This window comes from Hoplias malabaricus, chromosome 5, assembly GCF_029633855.1.
Source record: "Hoplias malabaricus isolate fHopMal1 chromosome 5, fHopMal1.hap1, whole genome shotgun sequence".
NCBI classification, from domain to species: Eukaryota; Metazoa; Chordata; class Actinopteri; order Characiformes; family Erythrinidae; genus Hoplias; species Hoplias malabaricus.
This window is the reverse complement of record NC_089804.1, coordinates 5,555,088-5,568,661: the sequence shown is the minus strand read 5'-3', so window position 1 is coordinate 5,568,661 and position 13,574 is coordinate 5,555,088. Positions and strand designations below refer to the sequence as shown.

The 13,574-nt window shown below is 36.5% G+C and overlaps 1 protein-coding gene across 3 annotated transcripts in view; it reads right to left on the bottom strand.

Annotated features, from left to right (window-relative positions):
- Nucleotides 1-1,741: 1,741 nt before the first annotated feature.
- nav1a (neuron navigator 1a) overlaps nt 1,742-13,574 on the bottom strand; it is a 65,377-nt gene continuing 53,544 nt past the window's right edge. For 2 of the 3 annotated variants that reach the window (XM_066670365.1, XM_066670367.1), the window contains 9 exons: nt 13,364-13,456; nt 12,375-12,543; nt 10,336-10,571; nt 9,541-9,695; nt 9,355-9,426; nt 9,053-9,249; nt 8,835-8,953; nt 7,953-8,153; nt 1,742-7,589 (listed from right to left, as the gene is read on the bottom strand). In XM_066670365.1, the coding sequence (XP_066526462.1) occupies nt 7,494-7,589; nt 7,953-8,153; nt 8,835-8,953; nt 9,053-9,249; nt 9,355-9,426; nt 9,541-9,695; nt 10,336-10,571; nt 12,375-12,543; nt 13,364-13,456 (1,338 nt within the window). In that variant the 3' untranslated portion in view covers nt 1,742-7,493. The remainder of the gene's footprint in view (nt 7,590-7,952; nt 8,154-8,834; nt 8,954-9,052; nt 9,250-9,354; nt 9,427-9,540; nt 9,696-10,335; nt 10,572-12,374; nt 12,544-13,363; nt 13,457-13,574) is intronic. The other variant, XM_066670366.1, reaches the window with a different exon arrangement.

Here is a 13,574-nt window from a genome sequence, read left to right as displayed (position 1 = left end):
GAACATTCTCTAGAACATCACACTGCAAGCTTGCTCACTGATGCAGCTTTACTCTTTAGTTTTATAAACATTTCGCTTCATCTACACTTGAAAAAAATTCAGCCTGTGGTGGGTGTCAACTTTATATTTAAGTGTGTTATAAAATCTTCATTCTGGTTGATGTGATTGACAGACGATGCCATTGCACTGACAATACACACTCCCCTCACACACCCGGATAAAGAACACTCATGTGACAGAGCTGTTCATGGATCATAGATCAGCATTTAACACAGTGGTGTCAGTATATGAAAGTAGTGTCAGTACTCTATGAAACTAGTGTCTGTAGTCTATGAAAGTAGTCTGTAGTGTCAGTAGTCTATGAAAGTAGTGTCAGTAGTCTATGAAAGTGGTGTCAGTAGTCTATGAAAGTAGTGTCTGTAGTGTCAGTAGTCTATGAAAGTAGTTTCAGTATATGATAGTGTCAGTAGTCTATGAAAGTAGTGTCAGTACTCTATGAAACTAGTGTCTGTAGTCTATGAAAGTAGTCTGTAGTGTCAGTAGTCTATGAAAGTAGTGTCAGTAGTCTATGAAAGTAGTTTCAGTATATGATAGTGTCAGTAGTCTATGAAAGTAGTGTCAGTACTCTATGAAACTAGTGTCTGTAGTCTATGAAAGTAGTTTCAGTATATGATAGTGTCAGTAGTCTATGAAAGTGGTGTCAGTAGTCTATGAAAGTGGTGTCAGTAGTCTATAAAAGTAGTGTCTGTAGTCTATAAAAGTAGTGTCTGTAGTCTATAAAAGTAGTGTCTGTAGTCTATGAAAGTAGTGTCAGTATATGAAAGTAGTGTCAGTAGTCTGGAGAACATTCTCTAGAACATCATACTGCCAGCTTGCTCACTGATGCAGCTTTAATTTTATCCACATTTTTAACCTTTTGCTTCATCTGTACTTGACAAAAATTCAGCCTGTGGTGGGTGTCTACTTTATATTTAAGTGTTTTATAAAATCTTCTTTCTAGTTGATGTGATGTGACAGACGATGTCATTGCACTGACAATACACACTCTCCTCGTACACCCGGATAAAGAACACTCATGTGACAAGAGCTTTTCATGGATCATAGATCAGCATTCAACACAGTCATCCACTCCAAACTCACCCTTAAGCTTACAGACTTGGGTCTGAACTCATCTCTGCAACTGGATATGGTCTGAGCAAACCCCATGGGATGAAAGCAGGTAACGGCCTCTCTTCTACATTGACTGAACCGAGGGGTTCCTCAGGGACGTGTACTCAGCCCGCTGTTGTACTCCCTGTTAACATGAGTGTGTGGCAGAACGCATATTTAATATCTTCAAATTTGCTGATGACATCACCGTCCTAGGCCTCATCACAAATGGAGCAGAGACAGCCCACAGAGATAAAGACAGTGCTCAGTCAGAGTTGTGCCATTAGAGCAATCTGTCTCAACATCAGGCAAACAAAGGAGATGCAGAGTGGTGGTTCTTCTCTCTTATGCAACAATGGAGGCAAACTGGAGATAGTAATCAGTATCAAGTTCCTCCGGGTTCACCTCGCTGTAAGATCTGCCCATCAGCATCTCTGCTTCCGGCAAAGGTTCAAGAAGTTTGGTCTGTCTACTCACATCCTCACCAACTTCACCAGTATTTTAATAAACAATGTCCTGACATGTTGTGCATCTGACAAAAAAAAACACAACTTGAACGTGAAATAACGTAAGTTTATTTAAAAATGCCGGGAACATGATGAAATTCAGTCAAATTAGACACATTATTATACCCTTCACCAGGGTATAATAAGAATAATTAAACCTAAAAAATGAGCAATATATCGAAACCTAGGCTTATATATTTAATTATAAATACTTCTTATGTGATTGCTGTCACAGACATTCACTAATCACTATTTACATTGTTTACAATTGCCATGTTCTGTACAAAAAGCAAAGCTTTTCAAAAAGAAATACTTATTCCTTAAATAAAAAGTTTTTGCAATCCCAATGACATGAAATAGAAAATATTTTTTGCAAACACATGAATGTAACATCAACAACAGTAAAACACCATCAGATTTTCATATCAGCTAACCTTGTTAAATATTCTATTTATTGAATATTTTAATGTTTGAACCTGGTATTGAAACACTGAATTTATAACTCTATGACATCATATGTATAGTCTTCTGTAATGACATCAAATCTGACTACTTAATAGATTTTTTAAATAATTTAAGACATGATTGTGCTTACATTTTAAATGTTTACATAAGGACTGAGAAAAGCTTTAAAATGTCTCCCTCCATTCATTCTGGATAGAATTAACATTTAGCTATTTTCTATAAACAACCTTAGATCTTGTCAGATTTCATTACTTTCAATTATGCTGATTTTAATCTGCCATTTCCTCCGAAGCTTCCAGCTAGCAGGGAACATTCCCACAACTTTGGCTAATGTTACACAAAACTTCTAATAAAGTTTCAAGAAATCATTTTAGTTTAAAATTCATCAAATATTTTAATGATCTTTGTTATTTTGAATAAAATATTCTTTGAATATTGGATTAAAATGTTTTCTCTAAAACTTTATTAAAGCTTCTGGGTAACATTAGCTAAATTTGTGGGAACGTTCCGTGCTAGCTGGCCAGACATTAGCATGAACACCTTATGATCTTCACTACTGATGTCTTATTTACGTTCAGACTTAAGGATGTTAAACTGTACCTTTGCCATATCTGACAAAGCATGATAATTGCTATTAATATTGTGACACACTAAAACTTGAGGGATTCAGGGTAGCTTAGCAGGTGGCTAATAACTGCTATCCACTTTTTCACCAGATTAACATACATGGAAACAGCATTGTTTTCACATGAATATGGACATGAAGAGAGGAAGATTTCTTCATTCTATTTGCCGCAGGCCTCATAAATTTTACCTGCCAGATACCATTAGCCAGATGTAATTTCCATTCCTAAATCTGTAATGCTCTAACCGTTTGTTTAGGTATACAATATCCAACAGGTTTCTTAGGCACATTCCATGATCTTAAACAATAAACAAGTCCTACTTCACACAGTTTACAAAAGATGGAGACATTGAGCAAGTCTTTAAAGAAATTTGAGGTATTTACGCGAAGAGAGGCACTGCTATCATTGCTTCTTTCTGAAAGAAGACATCTTTTTATGTCACGTCAGACTTATGAAGCACAATATGTAGCACATACGAGTTTATGGCAGTTTACTGGCTCCCATGTATCTCAGACAATTAAGAGAAAGATTTCACAACTATGGCTGCCAGAGTACCTCATGAATATCTGCTAACTACACATTCACTGGATGAAAAATATTACTTTGAGTATTTATGGGTGAACCTGCAAATCATCTTTTTTTTTTTTTTTTTTTGATTATTTATGAAAATTTTATTTACAAATGGCCAGTGAGGATGCTTTAGTAAAAAATATTATAAAATTACTTGTAAAAACGTAACATTATTAGAGGGTTACAAATCAGAGTAACAACACTTACATTACACAAGTATCATCAAAGATTTCTGGATGTTCCAGCAAACTCGTTATTTTATGCTATGATCATGTGTTTACAAAATGGTAGCTTAAGTTTTAATTCCTTAATTGGTTTTTAATTTTACAATTGTTGGTCAGCTCCTTGAATACATCACCGCTGATAACCGTAGTGCCTGATGTTATTTGCATTGTCAAACTGCAGGAATTAGTAACCATGTGGTTCATAAAGCTGTGTTACTCCACAATCTAACAATTACATACTAATACTTTTCTTTGATTTCTTTCTGCATTCGTTGCCAACACACAGTTGGGCATGTCACATTTTCTCCATCATATTAAAGCTTTCATGCAAAAAAAGTACAGTTCTAGGGCACTTAAAATCATTCAACTAGCAAAGCACATTAATTTACTTTCCCACAACTTCAGAATTTACCTCACTGAATCATATGCACTGGATATGGTATTTCATGTTACCCAGGTTAGAAAAAGTTTTAGAACACAAGCAAATCTAATAAGAACATTTGAGAAAAAAAAAAAATCACAAGGTTCATACTTATGGACTTTATGAGATATTCACAAATATATACTGGAGGACTGACATTTTAACACGTCTCACAATCCCCATTTCCTGAAAATTGGGGAACAAAAAATAAGCAGTGAAAACTCTTGAACCTTTTAAAAACATTTCAGTGTTTTCAATGACAAACTTAATTCTATTAGTTATGTATGAACAAATTTAGAAAGTGATGCCTGCAAAAAATGTTACAAAAAAATTTATGTCTGTAAAGAAAGTTATGTTAAAAAAAACATAATGAAGGCTCCTGAGTTTTTGCCTGAAAAAAGTGACAATCTTCTTAATAGAACTGTGGCAGATTCTCCAAGACACTCAGCAAAACTACCATCTAATTTCTTTTTAAACTGTATAAACTGTACCTAGGACTAATATTTAAGGGAAAAAAAGCAAATTTTCATCACATATAATACTCACTTTCTTTTAATTCCATTATTTTTTAAGTCGTATTTACTTTCCAACCTTTTTTGCATGTGCCTAAAACTTTTGCACAGTACTGTATGCAGTTGAAAATCTTGATTGTAGAATCTTGATTTTTCTCCAAAACAAGCTGAAACATGGACTTGAGAATATGATTCTACTGTCTTTCAGTCCATATCATCACTTTTACAGTTTCTTTGTTTTTGCACAAAATACATATATGCTTTTCTCGCTGCATAACACACTTTCAAGTTGCATTTCTTGATGCAGCTGCAGACTGTTAAGTGACAAAGATTTTTCCAATTCCTGGTGAATCCATGAGGCCATGGCCATCATGATAGTTTCTCCAAAAATACTACCCGAGAGCTCAATGTTTACACACATTCAGCAGGGATTTCCACTCTTGGTCTTGATGCATGGAGTCTTCCCAAAACTCCATGAATCTTTTCATTTTATTAGGAACTGAATGTGGAGAGAGACTTAAATTCTGACTAAGAATTCTCATGAAATTTGGCATTAAATGGTGAATCACTATCCATCTTTGCTTACAAAGGCCATTTTGATGATGAATGCTCATTTTATACCTGTTATATTCACGTGCTAAGTGTAATGCTTCAAAAGAGTTTGATGTGAATTTTCTATAATTTTTTTTTCACGCTTATTTTGCTCGTTCCAAATTTTTCCAAAATGTTTCAGGCATCAAATGTTAAAATTTGTTAATATTTACACAGCATAATCTGTCAGAGAAAACACTGGAATTCTTTTCTTTGTATTTCAGTTTTAAAAAAGGCCAAGCAATTTAACAAATTTGTTTTATTACATTTTCAGAAAATGCCAAAACGTTTTTTTAGAAATGGGGTTTGTGTTTTCTTTCTCTGTGTCTAATTTATAACATCACCCCCCGTACATACACCAACACTCAAAGGTTTGGAATCATCTGCAATATTAAAATTTTAACTATATACAATTTTATAAAATAGTGTAAAAAGTGGATTTAATACTTCTAGTAATGCAATTTCAATTAATATTTACACAGATGTTTTAATCATAATTTCTAATACTGAAACAGTGATTCTAAACTTTTCAATGTGAGTGGTGGAGTCTGCTGTAAACATTTTATAAAGTCCATAGGCAGAGACCTTAAAGAGCCCCTTTCACACATGCACAGTAACCAAGAAATGCTTTGGGGTTTATCTGGAGGTGCTGTAAACACTCGTAACACTTGTCTCGGACATTACACAGACTTTATCCAGCCAAGCCCCCCAAATAAAGTCTCTGGGTAAAGTCAGTGTATGTGTGCACACTGCACAAGTGCTGGCCCATGCCTAATGTTTGCGGTACAATTCACACATTGAGAACTCATCTGACACAGAAAATCTCACTAGAGTATCTCTGGAGTTCAAATGTGAAAGGGGCTATGTAAGGCTTTCCATTTCTGCCATTTTAACAAAACACCTTTGCTTGTGAAAGAAAACAGGTGCAATTATTAATCACTGAAGGCAAAATAGTTCCTAATGCCATTTAGATCACCTTTGTCATCTCTCCTTAATTTCAATTCTTAAAATACAATCACCAACGAAGGCAGTGCACTCGGTTCATACCTACACAAAATGCATTTTCTCACTTGAGATCACACTGATGCAGCAACTGTTTGTATTTTTCTAAGAAAACAATTTAAGGGAGTGCACTACACCTTTATATTGTACAGTATGTGTATAAAGGTTTGAACACGTGCTTCCGCGTTGTAAATGAATTAGTGATTTCAGCCCATATTTATGTTCAACTGTGCATACATAATCCAAGGTTACTAAGCCTAATACCCTAGATGCCCAGGTGTCAGATAATGTGTATAAAGCTCCTCCACAATGGGTATTTTATCATTATATTAAGTTATAAGGCAATCAACTGAGTGTTTTCTTAAATCTAAGGTAAAGCCTACATTCTGCTGTAAACCACAGATGATTTTAGAAGAAATGCAGGTCTACAAACCTTTGAAAACGCACACCACACACACATCAGCCATAATACTATGACCACCTTGTTTCTAAACTCATTCACCATTCTCTTAGCTCCACCAATTCTACAAAGTACTCTGCATATTAATCTGCATAAATTGTTTTGCCCCATTCACCCTGATCTTACCACAGTGCAGGTACGATTTGAGTGCTGCATTGACACTGACAGTGTACTGTCTGTAACTTTTAATCTTCAAAGTGCTCCTCTATGGACAGTGGAGATGAGAGAATAGACAATGAGTGCAGAAACAAGGAGGTGGTCATAATGTGAGGGAAGATCGGTGTACTGCAGATTATTCTACAAACTGTGAGGTAAAAGATTTGTATCTTACTGAAAGTTGACATATGGCATACTGAATCATGGATAGTTTACCAGTTAAGGCTGTCCCCTAAGCACCATTCTATTAAGTTTCATTTTGCATACATGTAAACTGCAGTTCTGGAGTTGCACCTTCATACTGTATTAAACACAGACAGCCATGACATGTAATTATGCATATTTATAAGGAAAAGTCAACCACTGCAGTAATTGTACCACCAAATAAATACTCAATGGTCCAAACACGTATTATTACAAAATCATGAGATTCAGAAACTTGCCTGCAGTCATTTTTTCAGTTTCTGGAGCAGATGTGGAACAATATATGCCCTCAGAGTCGCATCATCTTTTGTGAGTCTTTTTGATGATCTCTATAAGCTTCTAATGCGGTGATTGCCATGCACTTGCAGATTAGATAAGCAAAGGAAGGAATCAGACAATTGTGCAAATATATTACTTTTTTTCCTCGGTACGCTTGATTTTCCTTTTTTTCCATTGGGAATACACTTGTCAGATGCAAAAGATAATTCCTACATTTAATCATTCCTATACCATTGCAGGGGAAGAGTCTTTACAAACCGTGAAAGAAGGTTTTTGTTTTTTTTTTAACAGCCATTTCTGAGTGCTTGAGTCAGGATCCTTTTGGAGTTCAAAGTGTTGCTTGGAAACTGGTGTCCCCTGCAAAGTCCCTTTCTGGGGACTCAATATAGTTGGCGGATTCCTGCAGTTTCAGCAGCATAGCCATCTGAATAAGAGGCAGATACCACACGACAACAGCATAAACAATTGAATTTTTATTTAAATTAATTATTTCTTAAACATATGGCAGCACTCAAGGGGCAGCGTTAAACCTTATCAAGCTGTGGATGATCTCAACATTTCACACTACCACTGTTAAGGCAACCCCTATGAAATACTGTTGGCTTGTGTTCTAATTTATTCAGCTTTTATTTTAACCAAATTCTCAGTACACAATTCTGTTTTTAAATGCCATTTGAGGCAGGATTGTTATGTAAAATGACACAGGTATAAAAGAAGCACACATAGTTAATGAACTGTAAGCTGTTCTGTGAATGACTGATTATAAAAGCCTGCGGTGGATACTCACCAGTGGATCTGACTCCATGACCAGTAGTTGTGCGTCCTTCTCAGTCCGGTCATTACTAGGTTGGGGTGGGGCAGTATTGGGGCAAGTGGCGGGGGGAGGGAGGTGGAAGAGTTTAGCTTGGTCTTGCTGGGCCAAGGGCCAAGGCAGAGTGTCCCGTACCCACTCCACTGGGTCCTCCCATACTGCCTTCTGACCACGGACCTGCAACAATTAGTGACACCTTAGAGAGACCTTTAACACACACACACACCCAGTGTACAGTGTATAGTGTGTGTGTCTTAGTGTATAGTGTGTGTGTTAGTGTTAGTGTATAGTGTGTTAGTGTACAATGTGTTAGTGTACAGTGTTTGTGTGTGTGTGTTGGTGTCTAGTGTGTATACAGTGTGTTTGTGTGTTAGTATATAGTGTGTGTAGTGTGTGTGTGTGTGTGTGTGTTAGTGTATAGTGTGTGTGTGTGTGTGTGTGTTAGTGTATTGTGTGTGTTAGTGTACAGTGTGTGTTTGTGTTAGTATATAGTGTGTGTGTGTTAGTGTACAGTATGTGTTTGTGTTAGTGTATAGTGTGTTAGTGTACAATGTGTTAGGGTACAGTGTGTGTGTGTGTGTTGGTGTATAGTGTGTATACAGTGGGTTTGTGTGTTAGTATATAGTGTGTGTAGTGTGTTTACAGTGTGTGTGTCAGTGTACAGTGTGTGTACAGTGTTTATGTGTGTTAGTGTATAGTGTGTGTGTGTGTGTGTGTGTGTTAGTGTATAGTGTGTGTACAGTGTGTGTGTGTGTGTGTGTGTGTGTGTGTGTGTGTAAATGATAAACAGGGCTGCACATAAATATAGCTGATCATTTATATCAATGTGATAAAGGCCATAGTCAGGTTGTCCCTTACCTTCATCCCATCTTTGGCTCCCTCCTGCAGGTACGGAATAATTGACTGGTTCCATAGATCAATGAACCAGGAACGAAAATCTGCTATTGTTACCGGACATGACAGAAAAAAACATGGACCTGCAAACACAAGAATGACTCGTGTAGTGGATCTGTTAGAGGAAATAACATTTCAGCAGAAACGCAATTCAATGACAAACAAGAAAAGACATGAGGTACCAATAAGGAAGTCAGAGGTGCTGTGTTTCTCCAAAAACGTGTGCAGGTGGTACCACAGTTTTGAGACCCAGTCCAGCACCTTCATCAGCTCTGCATCACGCACTGTGCTCTCATCCTCCGCCTCAATCAGCTTCCTGTGCAAGTACCGCATCAGGAAGCCATTGGCGGGCTCCACGTTGTTGGAGAAGATGATCATCCTGGTTAAAGATACAAGAGAATGACTACAGTGGCCATACTGTGTGGACAGGTGACATACATGATTGCAGGAGCTATTATAAAGGTTAATAATAACAGGTTAATACCTGAAGCTGAGGTGCAGGCCATGATTGGATGACATCTTCACAGGCTGATTGGTTGTCCCAACAATGTAAGGGCTGTTGTGAGTCACCAAACACAAATAATTACTCATTATTTTCCAGTGAATCCACACTGAGACACATTTTATTCTGTAGTAACTCAAAAACAAATATAACTCAAACATTTCTCACCATTTATGATATTTGCAGGTCAAAGCACTGTTGACCAGTTCACTAATAGAGACTGCATCACTGACATCATCTAAAATAACCACCACGGGGATGTCGTCTGCATTGCAGTCATGGTCTATCTGATTAGCTATATTCGACAAGTACAGCTGGAGTTCCTGAACAGAAACAAAATGGAGGAGTAGATTTATATAAAAATACTCTGCACCTCACACAATAAACAGAAAACAACAAGAGCATTTCAGCAACAAAAAAATAAACAAAAACGTGTAGATAGATGTGTATTAGTTTCTTAATGATGACGCCTTGCTGAAACATTACACCAAGGAGGTTTTTCAATGTCATAAGACGCCTTACTAATGCGAAATATTTTCAGTGAAGTCGTGATGCTGATAATGAAACGTTCCCCGAGACTTGATTGGTTCTTCACTTCAGTCATTCAGACTGTTCTTGTGTGAAATGTTGCATTGTAAAGGAACGTAACAACCTTAATTCCTTCGCTGTGGTGGCTATAATCTCCATGTATTATACAACCTCATCATATTTGAACAAATTTAGACTCATACCTTGGTATCTTTGTGTCTACTATTGGTTCATCTCAGTGTATGGTTCCAGCAGAATATTTATGTGCAGTATATATTTCTAGAATGGTGCAGTTCAGTAACAGAGTCCCGCCTCACGCCGTACATGTAGAATTATGATTTAAAATAACAATATAACCAAATTCCTTCCTTCAATATTAATGACATTAGCATGTTAGCCTCCCTGTAGTTAGCTGATGACCAGGTGGAAGCTCACCTTGCAGGTCTGCTGGTGCATGTTGAAGGTAACCATGTGGCCTGAGCCTGTCTCGTGACCACTCCTTTCCAGCAGGTAGTCAGCCAAACGAGAAGCGAGGTAAGTTTTCCCTGTGCCACTGGGACCTGTCAGAATGAGTCGCCTGTGCTTCAGCAGCAGACTGATGTAGTGCTGCATCATTGGTTTGGGAATGAGGGTCTCAAACACAAGACTGTCCACACATTTGTCCCTCAAACCTAAGAGAGGGTGGAAAAGAAATGAAGAGGTGGAGGGGGACACAGGGCGAGTTTAAATTTCATTATTGCAAACAATGGAGTAGACCAAAATAAGAGGTAAGGTAAGTTAGGACGCTATTAATACTATTATTATTACTATTATTATTATTATTATTATACATTTGTATATTGCTTTTCAAAGACCCAGAGATCCTTACAGAAGTAGACAGAAGTATCTGAATAACAAAGTGAGTAGAAAATAAAATACTGTACTTTCATAACACTTTCATTTTCTACACCCTACACTACATTCTGTGATCACTGCGACACTTTGTAACAATTTACTGACTGTTCTACTACTCCATTCCCTTTCATTGAAACCACAATTTCCTTTGGAATCAACAGTCTGATCTTATATATGACACTGACAAGATCTCAAGAAATGAGATGTGTGAATTGTACCGCAAACTTTAGGCATGGGCCAGCACTTGTGCAGAGTGTGCAGGAATACTCCTGAACATTAGAGGCTCTTTTCACACATACACTGACTTTACCCAGAGACTTAGCTGGATAAAGTCTGTGTAATGTCTGAGACAAATGCTGCGGGTGTTTACAGCACCTCCAGGTAAACCCCAGAGCATTTCTTGGTCTCGTGATTCCAATTCATAGCAGAAGAAAGCTCAACCTCAGCTACTGCACACAAAAGGCATTAAAATAAGCGTTTTAAACAAAGCTACCAACCAGGCTTTTCTTTTATTTACTTTTAAGTTTTGTGTATTTTTATTTTATTTTATTTTGTATTTTAGGCCAAACTGGATCTCATTTGCAAACAATACGGATGTTTTTGGAAGTTTTAATCAAATTATAAATTTTGTTGTTTTTACTAGACGTACAAATACATGTTTTAAATTGTTTTTGAGGACAGTAAAACTGTAAATAATAATTCAAACATTCTCCCACTATTGCCATTTTAAATGTAACCATTGTGCAGTATTAAAAATGACTTTCCATTTTATTAACATTTATATACACATACATTTAATATATAATGTTAAAGTAGTAAATATACACAGTGAAGCTAATCAACAATAATATTTTTAGCCAGTTTTTATGCAAAATTACTTTGTCACTGATTACAAAAATGTTTTATACCAACAAATTTGTCCTATTAGTTTGGACACATTACAATTTCAGTACTTATCATCTCCCATCTGGCAGCAGTCACAGCTAAAAGCCATTTTTGTAGCAAACTAAATGTCTTTCATAGAATTCTGTCACACTCTGGTTAACACACAGCATAAAGTCTATCCACGTAATGGCCCTTATGTTTATGTTTCTTCAGGTAATTAATACTGGATTTTGAGGAATGCTTTGGATCATTATCTTGCTGAAGCCTTCCTCTTTTCAGTGTCAGTCTTATATAACACCACCATATCTATTCCTCACATTAACTTTAAAAGATCTATACAGTGGGAAAATGCATTATTAATGCCTTCCCTCAGTCAAAACCATAGCCTGGTAATTATTCAAGCACAACTTTCAAAGCTATAAAAATATATAATACACCTGTCCTACAAAATTGTCAACGCTTGTTACAGTGCTTTAAAGCTTTTATCAATGACAGGGCAATTCTACAAAAGGATTTGCCAAAAATATTGTGTTTTATGTTTGATTAGCTACAGAGATTCCCAGAAGTTTGTCTCACAAAAACATTTCACCAAAAGTCTGAGCAGTGTGTATGGATATAATCACCCTGAACTCAGCTTGTTTCTGTGAGGCTTTGATAAGAACTTATGACAAATGTGAGAACAAAAGGATGTGCACCTTTGAGGGTCACAGTGATGAGTCCAGGCCCTTTGCTCAAACACTGTGATGGTGTACTCTCTGGATTCTCAGCTCCCGGCACCCGTCTGTGTTGGTTTATAGTGTAGCTATGTATGGAGTCTACAGACAGACCCATGCTAGTACTGGGATCCACTTGGGAAATGTAGTCCTAAAGGTAAAAAAGCAAATTACCAATGACAGACTACACATACTCAGATTTATCAACAGCAATTTGAAAATGTATTACATTTGTAAAGGTACATTGATTCATGTCATTAGCAACACTTTTCAAAAAGTTGGGATGGGGTGAATTTAGGGAAAGTACTGAAATAATGTATTTAAATAATGTTGGTTTGAAAGAAGCACCCAGGAAATTCCTAATTTTCTGGAGCTAAAATTGACACTTGGCCAATAAATACATTCATAAAATATTAGAAATATTTAATCATTTTTCTCAAAGGCAAAAAAAGATTTGGATATTTCACCATCTACGATGCAGTTACACCCCCAGATACACCCACAAACACCAGTTAAACCATTACTGAGCCAAAAAGGAAGCTTTATATTAACATGTTTACATAAGCACCATGGACTTTTTGGAATTTGAGGCATTTGGGATTGATATCACACAATGAAAACAATGTGCTCAGATCAGTCTTATTTTAGAAGAAACCGACACTGTGCCTTTGATCAAAGAAAAAGGGGACTTTCCAGACTGTTACCAGCAACTAATTCAAAAGCCCCGGACTGTGACGTCATGGCATTGGTCAAAGATAATGTAGGTTTGTATGATATACCCATTAACGCTAAAATACACACACAATAACGTAGGGTGACATTTCAGGGGGATGCCCATGCTTATTTCAAATCAATGTAAAACCAATCTGTAAACACTACAAACTAATGGTTATAAAATAAGTCTTTATTATTATTATTATTATTATTATTATTCTGATTTGATGCTGTGTTAAATTGATTTCATAACACACCTGGAATGTTCTGGTAATCACTGTGTCTACTGTAGTCCAGTCAGTTTTTGAGTCGATCCTTACTGAACCAATATAGAAATCTTTCTTCACCTGCTAAAGCAAAAGAAACACGTTAGCAATCCAACACATACTTAATAAATAAATAAATAAATAAATATGGTGGACATTGTGTTAAAAAAAACTCGAGCTGCACTGCTTTGTCTGATCCACT